The sequence below is a fragment of the Prorops nasuta genome, unplaced genomic scaffold (assembly GCF_024137725.1).
Source record: "Prorops nasuta isolate Cenicafe-Biocafe unplaced genomic scaffold, Cenicafe_Pnas_1.2 PNAS00005, whole genome shotgun sequence".
NCBI lineage: Eukaryota > Metazoa > Arthropoda > Insecta > Hymenoptera > Bethylidae > Prorops > Prorops nasuta.
The window spans coordinates 3,946,576-3,971,236 of record NW_027116802.1 but is presented as its reverse complement, the minus strand read 5'-3'; the positions used below and the strand labels follow the sequence as shown (position 1 = coordinate 3,971,236).

At 36.7% G+C, this 24,661-nt stretch overlaps 2 protein-coding genes across 4 annotated transcripts; both read right to left on the bottom strand.

Annotated features, from left to right (window-relative positions):
- Positions 1–132: 132 nt before the first annotated feature.
- Positions 133–15,374, bottom strand: LOC136773376 (uncharacterized). 3 transcript variants are annotated; one of them, XM_066727014.1, is made up of 5 exons: positions 15,332–15,374; positions 15,192–15,240; positions 2,507–2,766; positions 2,299–2,418; positions 133–2,222 (listed from the first exon to the last, which is right to left on the bottom strand). In XM_066727014.1, exons 1-5 carry the CDS (start codon positions 15,352–15,354, stop codon positions 1,562–1,564), a joined length of 1,113 nt encoding a protein of 370 aa, XP_066583111.1. In that variant the 5' UTR covers positions 15,355–15,374; the 3' UTR covers positions 133–1,561. The 3 variants fall into 3 exon arrangements, with proteins under 3 accessions (XP_066583111.1, XP_066583113.1, XP_066583112.1); XM_066727016.1 differs by lacking the exon at positions 15,332–15,374 and having other exon boundaries at positions 15,192–15,315; XM_066727015.1 differs by lacking the exons at positions 15,192–15,240; positions 15,332–15,374 and adding an exon at positions 11,524–11,841.
- A 2,033-nt stretch (positions 15,375–17,407) lies between these two features.
- LOC136773655 (retinol dehydrogenase 12-like) lies at positions 17,408–24,654 on the bottom strand. The gene is made up of 6 exons (XM_066727456.1): positions 24,067–24,654; positions 22,752–22,833; positions 22,364–22,665; positions 21,932–22,051; positions 17,924–18,140; positions 17,408–17,715 (listed from the first exon to the last, which is right to left on the bottom strand). The coding sequence occupies exons 1-6, from the start codon at positions 24,182–24,184 to the stop codon at positions 17,556–17,558; spliced, it is 999 nt and encodes a 332-aa protein (XP_066583553.1). The 5' UTR covers positions 24,185–24,654; the 3' UTR covers positions 17,408–17,555.
- Positions 24,655–24,661: the final 7 nt, after the last annotated feature.

Genomic DNA, 24,661 nt, shown 5'->3' with positions numbered 1-24,661 from the left:
CACTTCAATCGCATTCATATATGATACTAATATTATTATTATTAGTGTTAATTATTATTTAATAAAGAATCAATACATATTACGTACCTTTAAATATGAATTTTCTAGAAAGAGAAAGGAAAGAAAAGTAAGTCTGCGCAGCAAAGCATCTTTATTATTAGTTTGAGGTATTTACAAGGAGTTAAAATATATGTAAAAGGTCGTCAGTCTTCGGTCCCGGGTAACGAGATCATTCCGAGGCCGGTGAAACTTTAACGAGGTAGTGCCTCAGGATCGGGTGAAACTAGACGCACAAAAATCATTTTTCAATCGTAATTACGATCAATTGCGTTAAACACGATCTTAAGATTGCTATTAGCTTACTTAGACTTAACGAGATAAATTAATACATTCGTGAACGACTGTTGGCTGAAGCGACTACGCACTACGTCTTAACAACAAATTAAACGATTTAATTATCGACTATGGTATTGGCTAAATGATATACCAGAAGGCATTAAATTCCTAGAAAATTCTCGTTAAGATTCGTCGATTATTTCTTATCTTTATGGGATTTACTGACTTCAATGACTGAATTTTATTTTAAACATTTTATCAGGGAATCCTGAAAGATATTAATGTTTCATTCGGTCTCTTATTAAGCTACACTCCTTTCGTGCCACGTTAAACAAAAGAATGGAAATTATATTGAGAATCCTAACTGAGAGGAATTTGAACTGAAAGTAAATATTAATGTGTTCTGATTTACCGACAGTGGAATCCTATATTCCCGGCAGTGATAATAGCACAAAGGAAGTAAAACTTGACACTAGAGCAAAAGGTGCTTGTTCTGCTCTAATATTCGGTTGGAATATTAGAGCAGCGAGTCCTAATTCTCCTATCGCTCCGACGTGTCAGCTGAGTTTCGACTCGCTGCAGAATCGAGCCAGTTATGGCCTGCGTGGCTCGACCTAACCTCTATAACGCGAACCAAAACTCTCAGGCGTCAATTCCAGACGGCCGTCAGAAGCTCAGCGGGGCAGAACTAACTACGCTGCGCGACACTTGTTTACGAGTGCCAAAATGGCGATCTAAGAAATTTGACCTCGAACACCCAACAACGGGAAGCAAGGTGAAGAGGGCGTGGGTTTCGCGGGACAAAAGAAGTTTCTGGGCCAAGGGGAATCCCCCTACGCATCTCTTCTCCAGCCCTGAAGGCTGAAATCCTCTAGAGTCCATCGGATGCTTTCTAAGAGCTTCGCAATCGCCTTTAGAATGCTTATACGAATAATGCACAAGACTCTTAACGCGAGAATCATTCTATACACGCTGTTAGGAAAATGGCGGCGGTAAACCTGTTTTCCGTATTTCACCATAAAAGTTCCTAGAAGCCTAATTACAGCGGAGAAATCGCAACAGAATTTAGTAAATAATCTTATTTACGCCGCGAAACGATTGGAATTTCTTAATGAAATTCGGAAAAGTCAAGGGGAGCTTCTAGATGGCCATCGGTAAGGACCAGGCACATCCAGTATGGCAACGTTTAGTATGAAAAAAACCAAAGTGAATCTATAGATTAAAATTACGACTTAGCAGTTACGTTTAGAGGTTTAGGAGTGGTCGTGGAACTGGACGAAGACCTCGAAACCCTGGATATCGACGCCCTTGTGATCGGAGACCTCGTTACCGAAGACGATCTTGAGATTCTAGCGATATTAGGAGGAAGTGGGTCGTAGGGTGTAGCGCGAAAACCAACGTATCGATTGTTCTTCTTGTGGACGAAGCCACCGTCGATGGGATCGGTTTTGTAGTAGATGACGCGTCGGATACCGAAGGGATCGATATATCCGAATGAGCCAACGCGATCACCGTAAGGCTTCTCCTCTTCTTCGTGGTACTGTCTCTTCAGGTAATACTCGAAGCCATTTGCGGTTCGGTGGGTGCCGTCGTAAGTTGGCAGTTCCGCTGAACTAACTGGTCTAGCCGCATAATTGAGACCAGAACTGTAGGGTCGAGAATTATAAGACGTTGACGGTGACTGGAGTATTTGCACGGGTCTCGCTGTTTGGGTTGAATAGTAACCACTGAATGGTCTCGGGTAGATGTCCAGATTTTGCAGGGTTGGCTTTGCTTCGTAATAAACAGCGTTGGGACGAACCGCTATTGGTCGAACAGTACTACTCACGTAATAGCTAGAGTCGATGGAGTTTCCTGACAAAGGTACAACGTCGTTCGTCTCTTGTCTGAAATTAAGATTAAATTGTAAATCATGCAAAAGTCTATTCGAATCTATGATTTTATATTTTTACTGTCTTTCACCTGAAAGGATTTGGCGGTCTTCGAGGTTTAGCCAAGAGTCCAGTCTGTGCCGGAACTTTCTTCGCTTCCGCCAAGGCGTCTTGGATCGGCCTATCTCTTCCAACGTACACCATTTTGGATCTAAAATTATATATATATATATATATATATACAGATAAGAGCAATTACCTGATCGACTTTATATTTTCAAGGTTATTCCGATGTTAACCTCAAAATGCGAAATCCCTCGTGATCGGCAATGTAGTCCTTGAGTCGTAAATATCCAAGTGCATCCAACCACCCTTCGGTACCAACGACAGTGCCATCCGCAAGTCTCTTCTCCTTTCGGTATTGGCCATTTTGGGTTTGGTATCGGAAGAACCTCTCCGGTCCCTCGTCCGTTTGAATGTGATATTGAGTGTTTGGATTAGCACTCCATCCGCTCCGTTCAGCCTCGATCTCGTTCGCGGTTAAACAAATAACCGAAACCTGTCGATATTCGGAAAACTTTTCATTCTTCATTCGATTTCTATTTGTTGAGAGTAAATTGGCACATTGAATTTTAATTTACAATGAAAAAGCGTTTATTTGAAAATGATAAACTTGTAAGAATAGTAAACTCCTTGGATAGTGCAGGGCAGTGGTTGTAAGAAGGAAAGAATCGAAGGTTCCCACTGAGGCGTTTAGGGTGGTCTGCGGCCGCTGCGGCAGATCAGCCAAGTGTCGCGTTACTATACCTGCCGCAAGGACGGACCGAGTCAAATGATGTCGCGAGATTTTCCTTTGCCACGCAATAGCTCGCGGCAAACCAGTAATTTTATTCCACTTTACACTTATCGCGATGCATCTCGCACGGCCAATCCATTCTACACCGTGAAATATATAACATTAAAACGCCATAACCATTATAACCTCGTACAGCAGTCCGGAATCAGTCGTGGCTAACTTTAGCATAGATGGCGTTGTAATCAACGCAGTTCCCGCCATAAACCCCGCATAACCTAAAAAAGCATCTTTAAATACGTAAAATACTATCACCGTAAATACTATTCAACGCGAAACAATGAATAATAAAAGTACGAAGAATGCTTGGGAATTGAACCGAACAGAAATTAACCTATAAATTGTTTTTTACGACTATTGCTCGTTAAGGAAAACGAGATTTTGCGCGCGAAATCATACGAGGAAGATAGTTTGCACTAAATCACGAGAGATTTTTAAGGGTGCAGGGTTCGATTGGGAGATACGTTGAAATTCATAAATCGAATTTGAGGGCGGGCCATAGCTGGACAAGTATGAGCAAGTTATAGAGGACAGGCGGCTCGTGTTTGAGTCGAATCGACACGTCAGTCAGCGATAAAGGATAGGTGAGTTGACGGGAAAATTTATGTACTCGGGTCGAAGGAGGGTCAAGAGGAATCGTCTGGCCAGCTGGTTCTCCAGCTCAGTCAGCCAGCAATGCCGTATGCCGTAAATGGAGCGATTACGCTTCTTTACCTTCCTGACCAACCTTCTTGCAGCTCCTCCTTATCCGTCAACTAAACCAGCCTATTTTCAGCTAACATTATAAAACACTTTTCCCTTGAACGTCTTACAACGTACTATTTTACATCAACCTCTACCGCAGAGCTTCGTGTAACTCTAATAACAATATTAATAATAATTTCTCTATACAATGAAAAGTGGTCAGATATTTTTCCGAAGACATAACCAATTAATTAAAGATAGTTTCTCGGTATCCCTTTGAAGATTGTCAATGACTTGCTTTAGAAACTCATTTAATATGTTGTTTACAATAAATCTTTCCTCGGAGAGTAATAGTACGCCTTTAATACTCTCCGGAACATAATGGCAAGTGCTGCGTTCAAAGATAATATCGATTTACGTATGAAATTTCTCGTTTCCCACAAAGAACGAAGGTGCATTTATCCCTGAAGGTTTTCTGCATGATTTATCGCAACTCGCTTATTTCCTGCAACACAATGCGACATTGTAGATGAGAGTTAAACATCTACTCTATCAGACATTGAAATCGCAGCGGCGAATCTCATGTTGCGTTATATCCTTGCCACGTTCCGCCATTAAATCCAACCTGCTCTATTTTGAAACGTAAACATATGCGTCTGAAATTATATCATCGAGCGAATCGTTGCGCAATCCTAAAATTGATAAGGTGGAGAAGGAAAAACGAACTCGTTAAAGAAATACGTTCTTAAGTAGATAGTGGCTATAGTTAGACACACAGACTAGGGGAAATTTTGGTGAGATCCAAGAAAATTAAGGGAATGCGAAGGGGTGGAGGTGGAGATGTTTCAAAGGTGTCCGTCAGGTCTACCGTATGAAAGAATGGATGAGAGGAAAATTGGAGGAGTAACTCTGAGGTTGGAAGGGGACATGGTAGAGACGTCATAGTACAGAGAGTTTATCGAGGTCCGGGATCTCTCCACGGCTCGTTAGGTTCATCCTTGTCCCGCAGTGGACAATTAAATCGGCTTGGGGGCCCGCTCGGTCGTGATCCACCCGGAGTCACGTCGGGTTTACGGTTCCAGCGAGAATCGCCCGCGGACCAAAGCAAGCGAGGCTAACAATGAACATTGCACGCGCCCGCTTCTTGTCTCGTAAGAGGAATTTATGCCTTTTGTCCCTCAAGTTGCGTGGGATTGACCGAGAGCGAAGCGTGTCCCCAAGCATTTTCCCTCCCCCCTTCCCCCCTCACCCCCTCACCTCTCTTTACCATTCCACTCTTTTACTTCCTTTTCGACGCGTACCCTGATTTACGATCTAACCTTCTCCATCTTTTTGCCTCTTTCTGCGTTTCTCTCTCATCCCTCCCTCTTCTTTCTCATTTGTTTATTTAGTTCCATTGCTACGCGCAAAATCCCGAGAATCCCCGCTGCAATTCTCGCTTTATCCCTTTTCGCAGCGTGGCCGCTGAATTTACCGCCACTTATATTCCTGTCGACCACAACTTTGATCCCATTGTCAGACTGAAGGATCACTCTATTTCCAGCCTCCCCATCTTTCCCTCTCGTCAAATGAAGAAACGAAGGATCGAAAGACACTGCACAAAACATCAGCATTCTTTGCCTTTGGAACGTCACTACTTTTTGCTTTCTGCTGCCTCCAACTATATAATAGCAATTAGAAAACCTTATTCAAGGTGGTGAAAAATAAGGATTGGTGTCTTTTCTCGAATGATTTATGATAATTGATATGGAAGGGTAAGGTGAGACTTGATTAAAGTTTATCCTTCGTCAGGACAAATTAATTCTGCTTCTCTCGTGTATTTTATTTCAAGAAATTGATACAATAACAGATTATACCTTAGGCGGACACTGATTTAACCCAGCAAGATTCCTCCAAGACGAATCATAAATATCCAGGTGGGCAGTTTATACCGGTTCTCATTGCCTCGAATAAAAATCTATGACATTGCCGAGTAATGTTGATAAATACTGTATCATCCGGATATCTCAATGGTATTGCACGTCGGCTTACACATTTTTTCATTTATCATCTCAAATCTTTATGGATCAGCTCTTCATGGTTCATTTGATCCAATCAAATCTACTACATTGCATTATAGTTTTTCAAGTTGAAAGAGGACCAAGTGTGCAAATTAAACTGATTTATGCGTTATTACCAATTGAAAAATTGAATATTCTCGTCGTAAAATGATAAAATCGAGATTTTTTTATTTCAATAGGTTTCTACGCCCACTTCGAATGAAGTAATATTAGATAATCGATTAATAGAAGCTTCTTTCAGAACGAAATCGTACGATAGCCACGTAATGAAGGGCAAAAAAAGAAGAAAGTTGAATTTCAACGAGGAGTTTCTCTAAGATAACGATATAGGCTTACATAAAAATTGCCAATCGAAGCTTTGCATTGCGTTGCGGGAATACGGAATGGATGCAGAATAAAGGTAAATAATCGGACAGTGAAAGAGTATCGTAAAGTGTCGCTCGTGAAACACGTGTGTAACGTAAAAGAGAGATACTCATCCCTTCTATGTAACTCGGCGCTTACGTGGGATTGGTTAATAGTCAAACCAGCCACAACGCTCCATATTGAGATACGTCCAATCACTTTGGCAAATCACACCGTATTATCTTTAGGTATTGGTGCGTATATAGAATTTTTGTAAACATCTGTCGAGAAATGTACTGTTCTTTAAAAAAAAAAAAAAAAATCAAAGACTAATTCCATTGCAAATATCTTAGAACAAAAGTATCGCTATTTGCGTTTATTATAATTTCCATGCTGTCAATAAAAAAATGCAATAAGAATACTTTTCTACACTATTATCACCAGTCTGTAGCGAAACGCTCTTTTTCTACTTGTGTCTCCTTCCGTGCCGCGTGTCCCATTTTCCTGCCCCTGACAGAACCCTATTCATTGGTCAAAATGTAAATTACTATATCTTTTGATTTTATTTTCATCCTTGAATTGTCTTAATTGTTTGAAAACTACACGGAACAATAAGTTAATTTACAAAAAAGCAACCAATTATTCATACTTCAAGCAGGAAATACAATATTTATGATTTTATTACATTTGTCCTTGTTTTACGTTAAAATCCATGGCTGACACTGTCATAATACAGAGATTTCGAAAATTAAAAAAGAAATAAAGGTTGTAGAGGAACGGAATCGAAGAACAAAGGACACGGACAAGTTCATGGATAGGTGCTTGTATAATTTACGAGGGAAAATTATAGTAGATAAATTATAGTGATTTAATTGTCGAGAGACACGATGCATTAATAATATAATAATTAAGCACCGGATCCGAGTTTTGAAATAATTATCATCGCGTTCCATTCTCGTATCTTATTCATTATATCGGTAGAGAAAATATCAGCGGGATCTTGTGGCTCGTTTTCTTGAAAATTTCTAGCACGTGGAAAGCGCAACACTGTGGCGATATTTTAAAAGTAGCCTGAAGGGGAAAAATAAGCTGGGATAAACAATAAGTCGTATAAACACGCGATCCCTCGACATTTCCTGGACAGAAACGTCTCTTCTTTCTCTCACGGGAGCAACGAACGCTATAGCTTCTTTCCACAATTCCGCAAAGTTTGCCTCATTGGAAATACTAATTTGACAGTGCCATGTATATACCTAGCTATTATGATCATCTAGCAGCATTTCTGCGTACTTAATGCTATTAAAATAATATAACGTTGGAAAAAGTCCCTATTTAAACCTAACTTCAAATAAAGAAAATTTATTTTGAGCCTCTATATACTATATATGTACATAGATTTTACGCTTTAAATCAAAATCCGCGGCTGTCTTTAAGATTATTATCAAGGTGACTTGAATTTGTTATGATATTGGCGAAATGACACGACCATCTTTGGAACGATTAAGCTTTGATTCGTTTTATTATTCGAGAATCGAATGGATTCCGTAAGACGAGCGGGAGAATGCGATATAAATCGTCATTAAGGGTTTGCAAATGAGTCGGGTCACTCGGATTCACGGGATGCCACGGATCGTTCGACTCGTAAAGGAGGCTCGTAAACGAGATATCTCTCAGCCCTTTATAGATAAGAACCTTAACGAACGTGTACTCGTCTCTGAAAAATAGCGAGATCCTCTCGACTCTTAATGCTCAAGATCGATATCGCACATTTATTCGTTATTATAATAATTATAATACTCTCTTTAAATGTTCAAATGAACTATACAAATCGAATCGCAATCATATGGTAAAATGCAAGATTTTTTCGGATTATTTTATAGTTACTTCATCCACTGCTTTTTGTCATATTCACATCCAAAGCATTCTGAACATGCATTAACTTATTTTGTTATTATACGAGTTTGAAAATAGTACTCGATGTTCCAAAACACATGCAGCGTACCCAAAACGTTTCAGAGATCATTTTGTTACATTTTTAGTATATTTTAGTACCGAAAGGTTAACTATTATAGTAATAACATGGAAAGTGTTACAAGAAATGTAAATGGTGAGATTGGTCGAACCTTGGGTGATATTTTTTGGAGGACATATATAAAAGTAGTCTTTAAGGTTTTTTAAGTGGAAATCGAGAGATATTTTTATTATTTATTATTTTACCAGGTTCTCGTCAAGAATATTTCAAAGTATTTTACGTTAATGTGCACCATTTAACCGAAAGCGATTTTATTTTCTTCTGATCTGTTTCATTGGCGTTTTCATTGCCTGTAAAATAGCACGTTTCTGAATACGGTACTGAATTTTTTAAGATCGAGGTATAGGTTACGCGTAGCGGTTGATATTGCGCAATGCAAGTGATTGTAAGGGACGTTAGCGAGATGTTTTGTCATGTTGCTGCGAGGTACAGTTAAATGGAGGTTTACTGGAAGTTCACGAGTGGGCGTTCTGTAAGCCGAGGCTGCTGCATACACGCGGAGTCTCGAATATCCTGGGATACAGGGACGACGGAAGTAAGCGAAAGGAGCCTGGCTTGGGCTTCCGTGCGAAGGTGAAATCACCGTGACCAATAATGTTTCACAGTCAACGCTCACTCATTTCGCGGCTTAATCATTTTATTCGGACAATCGACGAAAAATTCTACTTTCCTCCTCAAAGCACAAAAGTGAAGGTTACAGTTGTGGCATATACCTCTCAATTGTGTTGCCGAAGGATTTTACGAGAATTTGGTCGTTTTTGTAAAAACGAAAGAGTGTTTGGGTATAGGAGTAGGAATCCTTTCGCAAAAATAACGAAAGTTTCGCAAAGGTTAGACGTTTGACGAATACTAGCGCATTAGGAATAATAAATGAATTGGATGTATGCACGGATGATATAATCCATTAATCAATTGGTATTCCGTAGACTTGGATTAAAAGAAATCTAAATCACTAGCACGATCTTGACACAGATCTACAATTAAGTTGCGCATCATCGCGGAGTTTACATATAGAAGAGTGGGGTTAAATGAGGTGGATCTGCATTATCGATCGATTTTGCATTCGCTCGGTGTTACGGTGCGTGACGTTGTTTATGGTTCGATGTCCTTGAAAGCCATGCGAGTGACTTCCAATCGAAGCTCGATTTATTCCCGCGCACGCATTGTTTTCCGCGAATAGTCGACGCATAACCTAATCCAGCGTGAAGCACTCTCGCTTCATTCACGCTTGCACTGCTTTCTGCGAATAATCGATTTGGACGCTGTGGAAAACCAGATTTGATCCAGCTTTGTCCTAGTCACGACGCTATAATCCTGCGAAAGGAAAATAGCGCCAACGTGTTTCTCCTTCGCGGAATAGCCACGCTAGCATGCGTTTCCCGAGAAAGCGTTTTAAAGTCCAGCATTGTCCCGAATATGAATTGTTTAAGCTAAAAATCTCTCGTTTCAACACCAAGAAGATTCCATTGTTAAAATTTCCGTTTAAAATTGTTTTTAGGAAAACCGCATAGACAATAAAGGAACTGATATGATTAATAATATCTTAATGACCATTCGTATTACACATCACTTCTACTTTAACTTATTTCACTATAATGATTGAAAAATAAAATAAAAATATATATATAATTAATCTAATTAGCGACGCGCTGATAATAGGAGAGCGAATGAAGTGAATGAAAAGAAAGAAACTCTTCGTGGCAGATCGTTATCTGAAAATTAAATAGGTCTGGTATCACCTGAACTTTTGCACGACGAACGAAAGCTCGATGTGAAAAGTGAACGTCGTCTGGTTGCCATATCGCAGGAAGATCTTCACGCTATGAGCAGTCAAGATCATCGAACTCCTTTCGCGCAACAAGGATACCAAGAACACCCGATAAATCTGCTAGTGGAGTCAACATCGTCTTGTATAACTATATGTTTAACGTTGAACTTCGTTATACCAACACTTTCATTGTCAATGTCGATGCTTCTAAAGAACCCAACCCCTACCCCTCCCTGCCTTGTAAATAAATGCATTAAAAATTTTCACGTATTCAATGTCCACCTCAGAAATTTTATCACCTCTAGAAATAATATTTTCTACAAAAAACAACATTGTTATGGATTTTTATTAATACTTTCTCGGCAATTACATTTCACAAATCAGATAGATTTATGGTTTGCTATACGACTCTCCTTGATTTTTCATGCATTTCGTACATCAGGGAGCCTCTCGGCTAATTTAATTCTTCGGAGGCTGAACGTTGCGCGTTTGATTGGATTTGTTTTTATCGGTGATTGTTCTCGTGTAATTGAGGTGCGTTTACTTGGAGGTAATTTAAGATTTGATCGAAGCTGCGAGCGTTGCGTGGTGAATGGCTCTAGTTAGTCATGCTCTCACCGTCGATGGTTTCATTGCCAATGTCAGTGCTAGCAGATCGAATCGCCGTTGCGACAGAGTGGAAAATAATTGTGTCATCGAAAGGTTGAAATTAGTCGGTGCACCGGTGAGTGCTCGATTCTTCGACGATGATGGCGTTGGCTGATGCATGCTTATTTCCTTATTACAAGCAGATTCATTCAAGTATTCGTGCGTTGATTCACAAATACCGTAAGAAAAGATTCAACCATTCTATTGTCATGCTTAATTATTCATTTCGTATTCCTCCGAGGTAGACGTAATCAGGTGATCGATTCGATCGGTTCACTCGATAAATTCTAAGATTTTAGACAAAAAATTGTCCACTTCTCTCGGAGCGCGATCAAGTCAGTGAAATTCTTCGATAATTTTCTTCATCGCGCTTGCGGACAGCTTATCAAACGCGTCTTGCATTGTCTGCGCTAATGGGACTTGGAAGGAAGAGAAACGGACGTCTATGAGAAGAAAGGAAATACAATAGAAGTATAGAATAATGATATTGTCTATCTGACGTCACGAAGGCGGAACACGACAGGTGCAACATAAAATTCAATAAAACAATGCATCTTTAATGAACATTCTTTTCGCATACCAAAATTATAACACCCTGCAATGCCGTCATTATTATTCTACTGGCGAAAACTCATTCAATTTATCGATCTAAAAATAAGCAAAGAAACACATTCCACCTCGCGCAACACAGCTACTTTCCATTATTTCTATTTCATCAAATTTTCTTATAAACTATGTATAGCGAGAGGTTGAATCGTATCTATATAGAGATAAGTAAATGTGTTCCACTGAATGCATCGGCATTCGCGTGGAGGTCGGGATTGGTGAAAATTGGAAAATGGATCGGTCTCATTGCTGGGATTGCTGGGGGAAAAGTAAGATAAACGCAAGAATCGTAACGATGGTAGTAGAAAGGCGAAGTTTACCGTGAAGAGTCCGAGGTAGACGAAGAGAATCCGGAGCGGCATGCTCGCATAGCCTCGGGAGAGTATCGATAGGTGTCGAAGAAGTCGAGGAGATTTCAATGCCGGCACAAGCAAGGCGACGACGTCCAAAACGCGATAATACCGGAAGTTTCTTCCGAAGAATAAATCCAGTGCTGGTGAACGTTTCTATAAGGAGTTACCGAGCGTGCGAGGGAAGGGGGTGGACATTCGATGCAATTGACAAGAGGTGCGATGGATCGAAGATTTTCGGGCAAACTGCGGAGAAGAAGAACGGAGACCGGAAACTCCGCGCGAGACTAGGCGATAGCGCGACTAACACTGGAACGAAGCGGGATTTGAGAAGACTCAGAGCCGACATGGCACTCCTCCTCCAAGGAACATCCCCCTCCCTTCATTCTTGCATTGCTACTTCGTGGTCTCCTGCCTCTTTACAATTTCCCCCGCACCTCCGACACTCCATCTCACGCACGCCCATCACTTACGCTACCACGACTTGCCAATTTTTATCCAAAATTGATAAACTACTCATCCATTACTCTCTTATCCCCTTTTTATATATATTCTCTTCTAATTTTCCAACTTTCTCAGTATTGCTTATTCACAAATTATTTCTTACATTGGATCGATAATAATAATATTATTCACTCGTTTTAAGATGAAACGAGCAAAGCAATTAACATATTTTTGGTCAAGTTTCTTATCAATACTTTATATTTATCGGCTGTGGCAGGTTTATGACCAAATTAAGAAGACGATCCGAAATGGTATATAGGTGGAGACTAATTGGTAATATTGCAGAATCTGTCCGGAGATATCGGGTGGGCAAAGATCGGTTTCGCCGTGTCTTTCGTGTCCCAGTTTTTCGATCGCTTTCATTTTCCTCCCGTGTGGTACATTCATCTTCACGCCACCAACGGAAATGCTTCCCATAATTATTCTAATTATTCTAATGACTGGTAGATGGCAGCCTTGCCGCATCGATTCTACACTGGAATTACCAAAGGGCGATATTTTCTTCGCCTCATAATAATCGCGCTCCGTGTTTTTCTCTTCAGCCTATCAAAATGTTTTCCCCGTACACCGTGTCGACATTCCAATTATCCCTTTCTTATCCTTATTTGTCGCTTAATCCTCTTCGGAATTACCTATAAAAACTTCAACTACCCATCCATCCAATTCTCCAACCTATAATCTATTATTTTTACCTTCGCGAATAGTGCGTAGTATCTCCCAAGAAATTCATAAGTTTAAGGTCAATTTTGCGAAAAAAAAAAATGAAAAACACGAGATTTCTTGCTTTGTGTTTAGAAAGGAAATTGTCAAAATTGCTGGTATAGTTATTAATTGATCGGTAAAGAGGAGAATGGTTGGCAATCGATTGGCTGTTGTCGAAAGAAAGGTATCCGAGAGTAGTTTCGGAAGTGATTTGCTGTCTCTGCTTATTTTCTCTTCGGCCGAGCGAACGCGAGCAGTTCCCCCGAATCGCTTTCACTTTTACGAGCCGCGACGCCGCCGTTGGACGTCACGACGCCCCGAATAAGTCCATCCAATCCATCTCCCAATCCAAATTAAATTCAACCCTACCAAAAACTTCTTTCAATTATGTCCATTGCCGGAAATACGCGTAAACTCATTGATAGGCTGAAAACTACAACTAACACGACCAAAACGACCAATATGCTGCAATCTAATAAAGTATTTAAATTTTTATATATTTAGGGAAAATACACACATACACACACACACACACGATATTAATATAGTAATCATCGAATCACTCAAATCTACCGACTTTAGGTTACTTTCTTCCAAATAAAGGTGTTGGCTACAAAAATTGTTATTCTTTTGTCTCAAAATATATTCTAATCGCAATAAAGCTCACACTTTTTATCAAAAAAGTTCCTAAAACGTTCTTGTATTCGTTTTGAATATTTTTATTATTTCAACTGATTTAAATATTTATTATCCCCAGTAGTTTTAGCTCTGTTAGCAATGCTAATTATTGGAAATTTACTAAGGAAAGCCAATTGATCGAGATTTATTTTAGGCATTGTTTATTCATTGAATAACAATTATTATGATTATATAGGTCCCTACTAGTTTTGTCATAGGCTCCTTATTGGTTTTGCCAATTGGAGATAGTATTACATAGTATCTTCTCTGCTACTTTCATAATTTATTCGACAGCTCCTTTCATAAGGGGCTTTATAATATTCCTGCTCCGAATGGTACCCGCCCACGATTCTACGTACATATATAGAATGCCTGAAATCGCTGAAATTTTCACTGTATTCTTTGAGACTGATTGATATTAGTTACATGTCATTGTCGGCGCTAAAATACTCCGCGCGATAGTATTCTGATATTGCTTCATAATCTATGCAGTTGAATAATTTTATTCTGTAAACGCATAGGTTATAATTTCACTTGATAATTCTCATGCAATTATGTCACATCGTAATTAATAAGGCGACAATGCATCGATATTTTTGTTTCTTATATCATTCTGTAATAGAATTCGCAACTTTTCCTCCAACAACTGTATTTTTAGTCACCGATAAAATATTCATTATCCCTTAATCAATGTCATTGTCACGTTTGCCTTTCAAGAAATAATGGAACGAGCACACAGTTTAACAAATTAACGATGTATTTGTATTTAAGCCACCAGTATACCGACAACTATATTTGTGTATTAAAATAGAAACAATTGCAATGCTAATAACGTTCCAAAACAGTAAACCTTTTTAACCCATAAAATTAGCTTTGACTCGCATTAGAATTAATGAAGCGTGAAATGAACAGACAATCATTATCTGATTGTACTATTCAATTTAGGTTATTTTAAGCAGTGTAAAATAGGAGTAGAGGAGCATTTGTGTCAACAATTAAGGCTGCGTTCTATATATTGCAGAAAATATGCTGAGTTACAAAGTCAGATGTATATAGTCTCATATGATTTGAATGTTTTAATTTCATTAAAGGAATTAACATATTTATGAAAGAGAAGAAAATGTGTAATAATGGAACGAGGAAGCCTTTTAACAGAGAGATCAATTGGCGGATGTGCGCAATGTCAGGTGTTATCTCCTGGTTTTTCTCCGATACAAGCAAGTAACAGCATAGGTTTCCCAACACCGACCTATCCACGACTTATCGTGAGAGCGTATATTCCCTTTCGAAAATTCCACTCTGTCTCACGCATGAAATTGCATTTTTTTCGCACGCTTATCTTTCCCTTCAAGAAATTGCGGCACGCGTCTCGGCAAGTCCTCGTCATTAACGTTTCCCATTTTCACGACCTCCCGTATATACCTTAATTAATGAATAAGCCACTGAGCATCCGGAATAGCTTTAAAAAAAGTCCATTGGAACCGTAAGTATAGTATTTATCGATCAAATAAACGAAAGATGCTGATAAGCCAAGCGAAAGAAAAGTTTCTCAAGAATTTCATCAGCGTTGAACAATGAATGGGATGAAATTCTGCACAATTCACGGAGCTAGGACGATAATTGTTGCTTGTTTTTGTCGAATGACCGAATGAAGGAAATTTGTTGTATAGATAAGATGGAACAAAGGAGTGGACTGGATGATTTTCCGGATGATAATTGCGAATCGTTCATTGTTAAGGCGATAAATGACTTACCATGGCGGCGAAGAGCAGTCGGAGTTGCATCTCGATGGGGCGAAGCGGGCTTGAGCGGGTCGTATATATAGAAGAAAGGGGGTAGATGGGTGAAATAATGGATTTGTGGAAGCGGGCAATCTTGCCGCGCTTAATCGTACCGAATCACTGAACGAGCACGCATTGGCTGGTCGGGCTGGAGCCGGATCACATTTGCTCGGTTCTTACGTAGGTGCGAGAGTTGAGTAGGCCCCCGTAGTTGGCAGGCCGCAACGCGGACAACCCACGCCTTCGCGATTTTCCTTAACGGACACGACTGTGCGCTTAGGCCACTACTCACACCAACGTCCGTTATGTACCACACACTCCAGAATTACATATACATATATATATATATATATATATATATATATATAGAGAGAGAGAAGGATGCTCACTTTGACATTTTTGTCGCACGAAAATAGAGTTTATTCCACTGGGAACCTTCCGACAAGTGTACTTGCGTGGGAGTCATTTGATGTGTAGAAAAAAATAGATAAAGAATTTTAACAGAGCAATACTTTAAAGTCGAACTCGCACTGAAATTTTCTTACAGAAGAGTAAAGTGTACAACGTCGAGACACGCGTAACAAATCACGCCTTACCGATACTAGTTCACATTCCATTTTGAATAGATCAAACCTATCCGGGGACACAGACTACCCCCTGTTTCCCAACTCCTCTCTACGTCTCTCGCGCTCTCCTTTGCTCTCTCCCACATTTGGAGAACGCATTTCTTTTCGTCGACCAAAACACACTCGTTACCTAATATGTAAACGCCTCTATGGTGATCGAGCGCGTGTCTTTTTTCGACTTTATTCTTTCCACGAAACAAATCTATTTGCGTTTTTATTCTTCTTCTTATGCTATAACTGCGAGAGAGAAATACATTGTTTTTTTACTGTTTTAATTATAAATATATAGGATAATAAATGTAACAGATTTTTTCTGCATAGTATTCATTATTATTCTACAGCTTAGTAATGTAATTTTTCTTATTTTTCGGAATGTTTTCTTATTATACATAATTTTTTTTTTACACTAGCAGAAGATGATAAAGTTCTTCATATTTTTTTCAGTTCTTTCTGATAATGTCAATGACCAAACGGTCAATGACATTTCGAGATGCAAATTGAAGCATCGCTAAGATGTAGGTTCAATTTACGCCCCCGCTTTTCCGTAATATTGTGTGTGTACTATGTCGCCCCAATAACGGTACCAATTTGGCGAATGATTCTTTAACCCATTTAAACCCGTTTACCTACCAATACCCAATAAGTCTATCTCACAATAAATGATTCTTATTAACCTTAACCTTAATTTAAATACTTGTGTGCATATGTGAATCTGTTAAAAATATTTTGAAATTTAGTAAAATTCTAAAAATTTAGTATGTGGGACTCTTAGTGGTATGTTTACAGGAGCAACCCATGTTTCTTAAATAAATTATAACATTGGTCATTTTTCATTTGGGGTGAGTGAAGTCAATAGATAAGCGCTAAATTTGGTTGGTAAATTAGCTAAGAAAGATGGCATTTGTGTGCTAGTTTGTTTTATTATTTCGGTAAGTGTAGCTTGGTAATAGATGGACACTCACGCGCAGGCGTGAGAGAGTGAGAGAGAGGCACACGCACATAGAAATGATGATTCAGCAAGAAATAAAGCTACTTTTAATGATATGGCAGAGCTGTTGGTCTATGTGAAAAAACCAATCCCGCTAGACCGACTGCTCCTTTAAATGTCCTCTAAAGTGTATTTGGAAATGAAGAACATGTGATGACATCATTGGCATTACAAGTATCATAACAGAACTCAATGCAAAACAAGCGCTGCCTTCACTTTAACCTTGCTCGCTTTTTATGCTCGCTCTAGAATCAATGTGACCCCCAATACTTTAGACAAATGATGAATATCTCGTTCTCATAAATTATATGAGACCTACGCATTCTATACTTTCTTTTTGTAATAACCAACCATTTTCGCTAATTACCAAATCATTTTACGCCTTGTCACTTTTATGTTGCATAATCGATCAAACCAGATGTGTATAGAGTAGAATCAACATTGATCACGGATATATATATAAATACGATAAACAAATTATAATTAAAAGTCTTTATCTTACAGAGTATAATTTGAAGGGACTTGTATAATAACAAGTAAAAATACTGCTTACTGCGATTGAGAAGGTGGTTGAGGCCAATTTTTAAAATACATATTTATTAGTAAACTGAAATACTTAAAATAATTGTTTAAAATACATAGACAAATAAATTTTCACTGAACTCTGATGATCATTCTTAGACCCATTCTATTATGTAGAATAATTTCTGATATAAAAAAATATTATTTGCTGGGGCTGAGTAGCTGTTTGTGGCCAGTTTCTAAAAATTCGTTAATATCTTTTATAGGTTTTATACCAATCATTTCACAGCTTTTATTCCAGAGCTCAATGGCTTTTTCTTTATTTTGCGCCGTACTTGATGGGGAAGTTTTCGCACATTCTCTAAAAAAATAAACATTCGATATAATTAAAGCTCAATACTATTTTGCAAATTGTCAATAGATAATAAAATGGCAATGAGACAAAAATAATAGAAAATTAAAGATAATTTGTTGAGTGTCTATAAGTTATAAAGGATAGTCATAGGGTCTAATAAATATATAGCGATGTATGAATTATGTTTTTTGGTACGAGAAAATATCATCCTTACTGATAATATTCTCCAGTCTCCTTGCCAGCCTCCTCGTCGACACAGCAGTAGATGGTAGTTTGTGCTCCTTGTTCTGGAGTTTTTATGAACGGATAAGAAATTACTCTAAAGATTGCACGTGCACCACGGAACCAGCTGGAATCCAAATGTCTCACCAATTCGGTGGAAATCATACCAGGGTGCAAAGCGTATACATGAATTCCATCAATCTTTGCCTCTGAGACAAAAATTTAATTAAAGCCTCCTCCTTGTAAAAATTACAAGTTTGTAATCTTATTTTAGCTCCTTCAAAAATAAAACCGACTTTAGGCCAGAAAAGTACTAGGAAACTATTTTAAGTTTGGTATTAGTAGAAAATTAAAAGCCTATATTTTTTTTTATATTTGAAATTGTTTACACAAAGTAATTTGAACAAATAAATGAAAAATTGTCTCAGGAATTATAATAATGTTTATTTTCGTATAATTGAATAGCTTAAACAGTTATTGCAAAAAAAACTTTATTCTGTATTTATGTAAGTATCTTATTTTTATAAATAACTAGAAATATTAAGAAAAAAAATACGAATCTTTTACTTTTCGCCTATGCGAGATATTGAATAATCACCATGTACTTATCTAGCCTATTCGCTCTGTGCATTCAAATAATAATAGAATAAAGTGAGAGTGTGTAATAGTGCATGTGAATATTGCCAGCGCTACCTATCGATAAATTTTGTCATGTTAGGTGGACATTTTTTGTATACGTATACAGTTACACATTCTCACTTGAATATCACAGTGCAGATGTGCATGGCGCGGATAGAATAGGCTTGGATTTTAATAGGTTGATTATAATTAAATCCTCTATATGCTTATTTTTACTTTTAAAAAGTTTTTAAGAAAGTAAAATAAAAAAGTAGGGGACGGCGACACTGTACCACCCATTACCGCAACTTTTTATCTACAGGGTTGGCGGCACTGAGAACACAAAGAGTGTTCTTCAAAATAGGATCAATTCTATTATATTTTAAGAGATTGTTCAATTATGAATTGAGAAATGTTCAAATTCACAATATAAACACACCGCGCGCACTACGCAATTACGTTTTTTGACGAATTTTCCACTTATCTCACTGTACTTTGAGAGATTATTGATTCGATAACTAAGAAAAGATGAACATAGATCGCAAACACACTGCACGTACTACGCACTGACGGTTTTCACGAATGTTCTACTTATTTCGCTGCAATCTTGGATTTAGAATGGAAAGAAGCACGAATCTCGCTTAATTTGTCGAAGAAAGGCGTGGAGAGTGCAGCGGGGCGCGCGAAAAGTGAGAAAGGCCCGCCCCGGCCGCGGTTGGAAAATTCGCGGCGGTCGGGTCGGAAAACAAAAATATAAACATAGCGGCAAGGCGGTGGTGGGGAGAGGGTAGAGCATGCTCGCACAAATCCGAAAACTGAACTGATACCAGCTTTTTCGAATTTGTGCGAGCATGTTCTACCCTTTCCCCACCACCGCCTTGCCGCCATGTTTATATTTTTGTTTTCCGACCCGACCGCCACGAATTTTCCAACCGCGGCCGGGGCGGGCCTTTCTCACTTTTCGCGCGCCCCGCTGCACTCTCCACGCCTTTCTTCGACAAATTAAGCGAGATTCGTGCTTCTTTCCATTCTAAATCCAAGATTGCAGCGAAATAAGTAGAACATTCGTGAAAACCGTCAGTGCTTAGTGCGTACAGTGTTTTTGTGATCTATATTCGTGCTTTTTTTTATTTTTAATTCAATAATCAATCAAAATACCGCGAAAGAAATTAAAAATTCGTCAAAAAACGTAATTGCGTAGTGCGCGCGGTGTGTTTATATTGTGAATTTGAACATTGCTCAATTTATAATTGAGCAATCTCTTAAAATATAATAGAATTGATCCTATTTTGAAGAACACTCTTTGTGTTCTCAGTGCCGCCAACCCTGTAGATAAAAAGTTGCGGTAAAGGGTGGTACAGTGTAGCCGTCCCGAAAGTAGATGTTCATTTAACAATAGTTTGTACTACCCCAGCAAGACGTACATGATGATCATGACGTGATAGACTTATTTTATTCAAACTATACAGCAAATTGATGAAAACTTATTTGAAATAAATAAAATGAACTCATATTTTAGTAAAGTTGCTGTTTCGTTATGTGCGAAATGTATTTAAGACGTTTATTGTAAAATAATTTGCTAAATCTTACATCCCCAGCAGTTCGCATATAACGGACATGACATGATGAATTTATTTTATTCAAACATTACAGCAAATTAATGAAAACTTATTTGAAACAAATAAATTGAACTCATATTTGAGTAAAGTTGCTGTTTCTTTATGAGCAAAATGTATTTAATATACATGATTGTAAATTACTTTGCTAAATTTTGCATAAATTTTGCTGCTTCGACAATCATCAATTTGACACAGAATGTTGGTGCTTAATGTGTAGCAAATCTGATGAAAAACATAATTACGATATTTGCATGATTTTGTTGAATCAACCTATTTACCACTTATTGCATCAAATAAGTATTACTCTTAAAGTAGAGACAATATTAATACAAGGCATATCTAAAATATGTTGTAAATCTAATATGTAAAAATGTAATCTCTTTATAACAAGTTTATTTTTCTTCATCTTGAGTCAATATTGTTGTATAAAATACATGTAAATAAAACATGATATTATGAAACAAATATTTGCTTTAAACGTGATTATAGATCATGATGTAAATTTCAATACCAAAAGTTATATTATAAAATTCTACTAAATATTACTTCAATTTTGTAAGTTTTCTATATTTTCAAAAGTAGATGAAAATTTTACAAAAACTTAATTTAAAAAACTGCAACTGTCATGCGTAATAACTCAGAAAAATTATTACTCTGATGAGTTACAATTTCTTCAACTTGTTTAGTCTCGCTTTGGTGTTCATCGGTCGATGAAGTGAAAAGTGATAAGTTCTATTCGTACTAGTGAGCAGTTTTATTAGGGAACCCTAGGAATATAAGCAATCGGTAAGTATTTTCTTTTTGTAATACATATATATTTATTATTTCAATAGTAGTATTTTGTAGGAAAAATTATTCAATTTTTATCAATATGATGCGCAATCGTAGCAAAAAATCCTTTATTATTATTTCCACAGATGCTGCCAAAAAGATTAAAACACTTGATAAATTTAATAGGGATGTATTCAAGTCAAATTTCCAAGAAGCATTGAGATCATATAAACAAATAGCGAGGAATGCAAGAGGTACTAATAAAAAAGGGCAAAAACGGAAGCGTGCAGACGAGGAAAAGGAACTGTTTCCTGATGAAAACGATTCTGCCCATACTTTAAGCGATTAAAAAAATAATTAATATTTTATAATATTTTAACATACTTTATTTTTGTAATATTATTTTATAGTATTTAAATAAATTTTAAGTAAATTTGTCGTAAAATTAAGTTGTAAATTTCATAGCAATTTACCTATAACACATGTAGAGTTAGGTTGCAGTAAATTGTACGAACATTTTGCTACACGAAATGTAGCAAGTTTATATCAAATTTATCTACACTTTAATACACAAAATATAGTAAAATTTACTTCAAATTTGTCTACATTTTACTACAAGAAATGTAGTAAAATTTACTTCATATTTATCTAAATTTTGCTACACAAAATTTATGGAACGTTTGCAAGATTTTGTGGACATTGCGTTTGTTGATATTATGATGCAAATTTGCTGTAAACGATGCGAAATTTATTTTTCTCATTGATATTCCCAATTATGAGTAAATGTTTCGATTATTATTTTCAGTATTTTTAACTTCAAACTTTGCGCCCACCTGTACACTCATAAGGATAGCAACTTTACTACAAATAATTATTTGAATTGCTGTAAACCTTATATAAATATGAAGTAAACCTGTCTGGCTGGGACGGTGAAATAAATAGGAGAGGTGCAGACTTTAATGAGCTTTTCGTAATAAAAGCATAAATTATACCTTTTAAGCGATGGGCTAATTCCCTTGTAAATAAAACGTTGGCCAATTTAGTTCTAGCGTAGGCTCCTAATGAATCGTAATGCTTCTTCGAGTTCAAATTCTCGTAATCAATCCGACCAGCTGAAATAATAATTTAGCATAAATACTGACAAATGGTAAATTTGGAACATTCAGATTTCTCAAGAGATTAAAATCAGTCAAACTTTTATTGCCAGAACGAAATTTCACATCAAACTATTTATTCCAAAAAAATTCTATTCCATTTGTTAAATTTAAATACTTATATCATTTTTACTTAAAAAATATATTTAAATAGAATACAGTGCAAGAATTTCTGAACTTATAATGATTGAATATACTTCATTTTGATAAATTATAGAATTAATCATTATAATGGTAATTCAAAATAACTTATATTTAAATAATAATTACTTATATGGAATTTTGCAGAGACGTTGACAATTCTGCTAGAACTGGATCCTTTAAGTTTCGGCAGAAGCAAAAGAGTTAGAAGAAAGTGTGCTAAATGGTTAGTCTGAAATTGTGTCTCAAAACCATCTTCGGTTAGTTGAAACGGACACATTGCTATTCCGGCATTGTTAACGAGAATGTCAATGGCCTGTTCGGTTTCCAACAAATGCGCCGCACATTCTCGTACACTAGAGAAACTACATAAATTTAATTTGCACACTTTAACCTCGCCAGGCTGTCCTTTAAACTGATCCCTTTCTGGCCTACACAAACAATTGAAAAAGAGTAGTATCACTAATAATTATTTAAATTTTTCAGTCATATTTTTGTGAAATTCATAAATATTTACTTTGATGGAGGAACATTTTTAATATCTTCCGCCGCCTCGTAAGCTTTACTTATATCTCTACATGCTAAAATCACTCGGGCACCTACCGATAAAAAAAAAGCATTGAACTATTATTTTAAGGTAATCTAGTTGACTGAAATTATTCGGCTACCCATAGAGTACAAATAAAATTAATTTATCAAATTATTGTATATTTCATCATATTACTCACTGATTGCAATGACGTCAGAACATAACAAAATATTTAAATTTGAATCTCTTGGAAACCTCTGTAGCAATCTTACTTTATATGTTTCACTATTTAAAAAAATCGGCATCAAGGCAACTATTCTAATTATCGCTTATATAGCAATAATTGTATCACTCTTTAGTAAAACGTAAAAATATGAATCGTTCGTTAAAATTATGCCTAGTTTATTTACCATCAGATTATGTAACATTGGTAGAAACGCTATTGCAATAAACTATATAATATTACAATTATTTGTATAATTTACTTTAGTTTTGTGAAATTAATAGTTTTAAAACTTTTTAATATCTCAAAATGCTAAAATCTTTGTTGTGCCATCATTTGCCGCCAGTGAGCAATATATTGTAATATCAATATTTTTACGCGAAGAAAAGACAAATTTTATTATTAATAAATGTGATCTTTAAATATTATACTTAATTTTACTATAGTTTATGTTTTTTATAATTAGACCCTTTATACATTCAATTCGAATAATAAGAAATCGAGATATTATATACTGTCATGTAACTTTTTTTTAAGTGATAAACTACGTATTTCCCTGTTAAAAAATAATACTGGAATTATACCGTCATTTGCTGTAATTGCTCCTCCTTATTATATGTTTTTAACTCAATGTAGTAATTTATCTTGGCTTAAAGTCTGATATTCAAAGTATATTACATCAAGATTTTCAAATTGTCGTTCGATTTAGCACAAATACATATACACCTAGTCTCGATTTTGTTAAAAGGAATTAATCAATTATTATATTATTTTAATTAAAATTCTAGACAAATGTAACAATAATATCTGCGATCAAATCAATATGGGCGTTCATCGAAAGTCTATTAATTTACTTCATTTGCCTTTTATAGTAATCAAACACAAAATTAATTTGGAATTAAACGGTAATATATTCTATTAACAAAGAAATTAAGTCATCGGTATAACGTGGATTATATAATAATTAAATAAAATAAATAGTAATGAATCTTTCTTTATAGAAGATAAAGAGTACAAGAAATGAAGAAGAGGAATAAGTTGAAAGATACCTGGAGGAAAAATTGGAATAAGAAAAAATACCTCGTCTGTAAAAATCCCTAGCAGTCTCTTTTCCAATTCCTACATTGGCACCTGTAATAACCACAGTTTTTCCATCTAGCCGAGCTTTGCTTCTACAAGAACTACTAAATGATAGCATTATCTATTTTCTTGTCACTGTATTCGAGCGCGCCGCGAAATACTGAGCCGAGTAGAGGCTAAAGATGATGAATACTTAAAAACTACACTAGTTCGCTTTCATCAATAGTCTGATGGATATTGGATAGTGAAAGTTCAAGAACGGGAAGGCCTCAACGAAACTAACGAAAGCAACATTCCCATACGAGCACAATGCAATAATATTCCTTTTACGGTCTCAGCGCCGTCTGGTGGCCTGAAGGTTTCACTATTATCCTTTCGCTATTTGGTCACATGACACTTATACAGAGTGTCCCACCTAAAACAGGCAGTTGAAGAAATGATGACATTACAAAAAATTAGTTTTGTTGAAAGGGAATTGAAATGTCTTAGTTAAGAAGAAAGAAAAAATTATGAATGTTTTACGTTAAACCAATACTGAAGATATATAAGTTTTTAACAAGTTATAGATTTAATTTTGAATAGTTTCTTCTTCGAC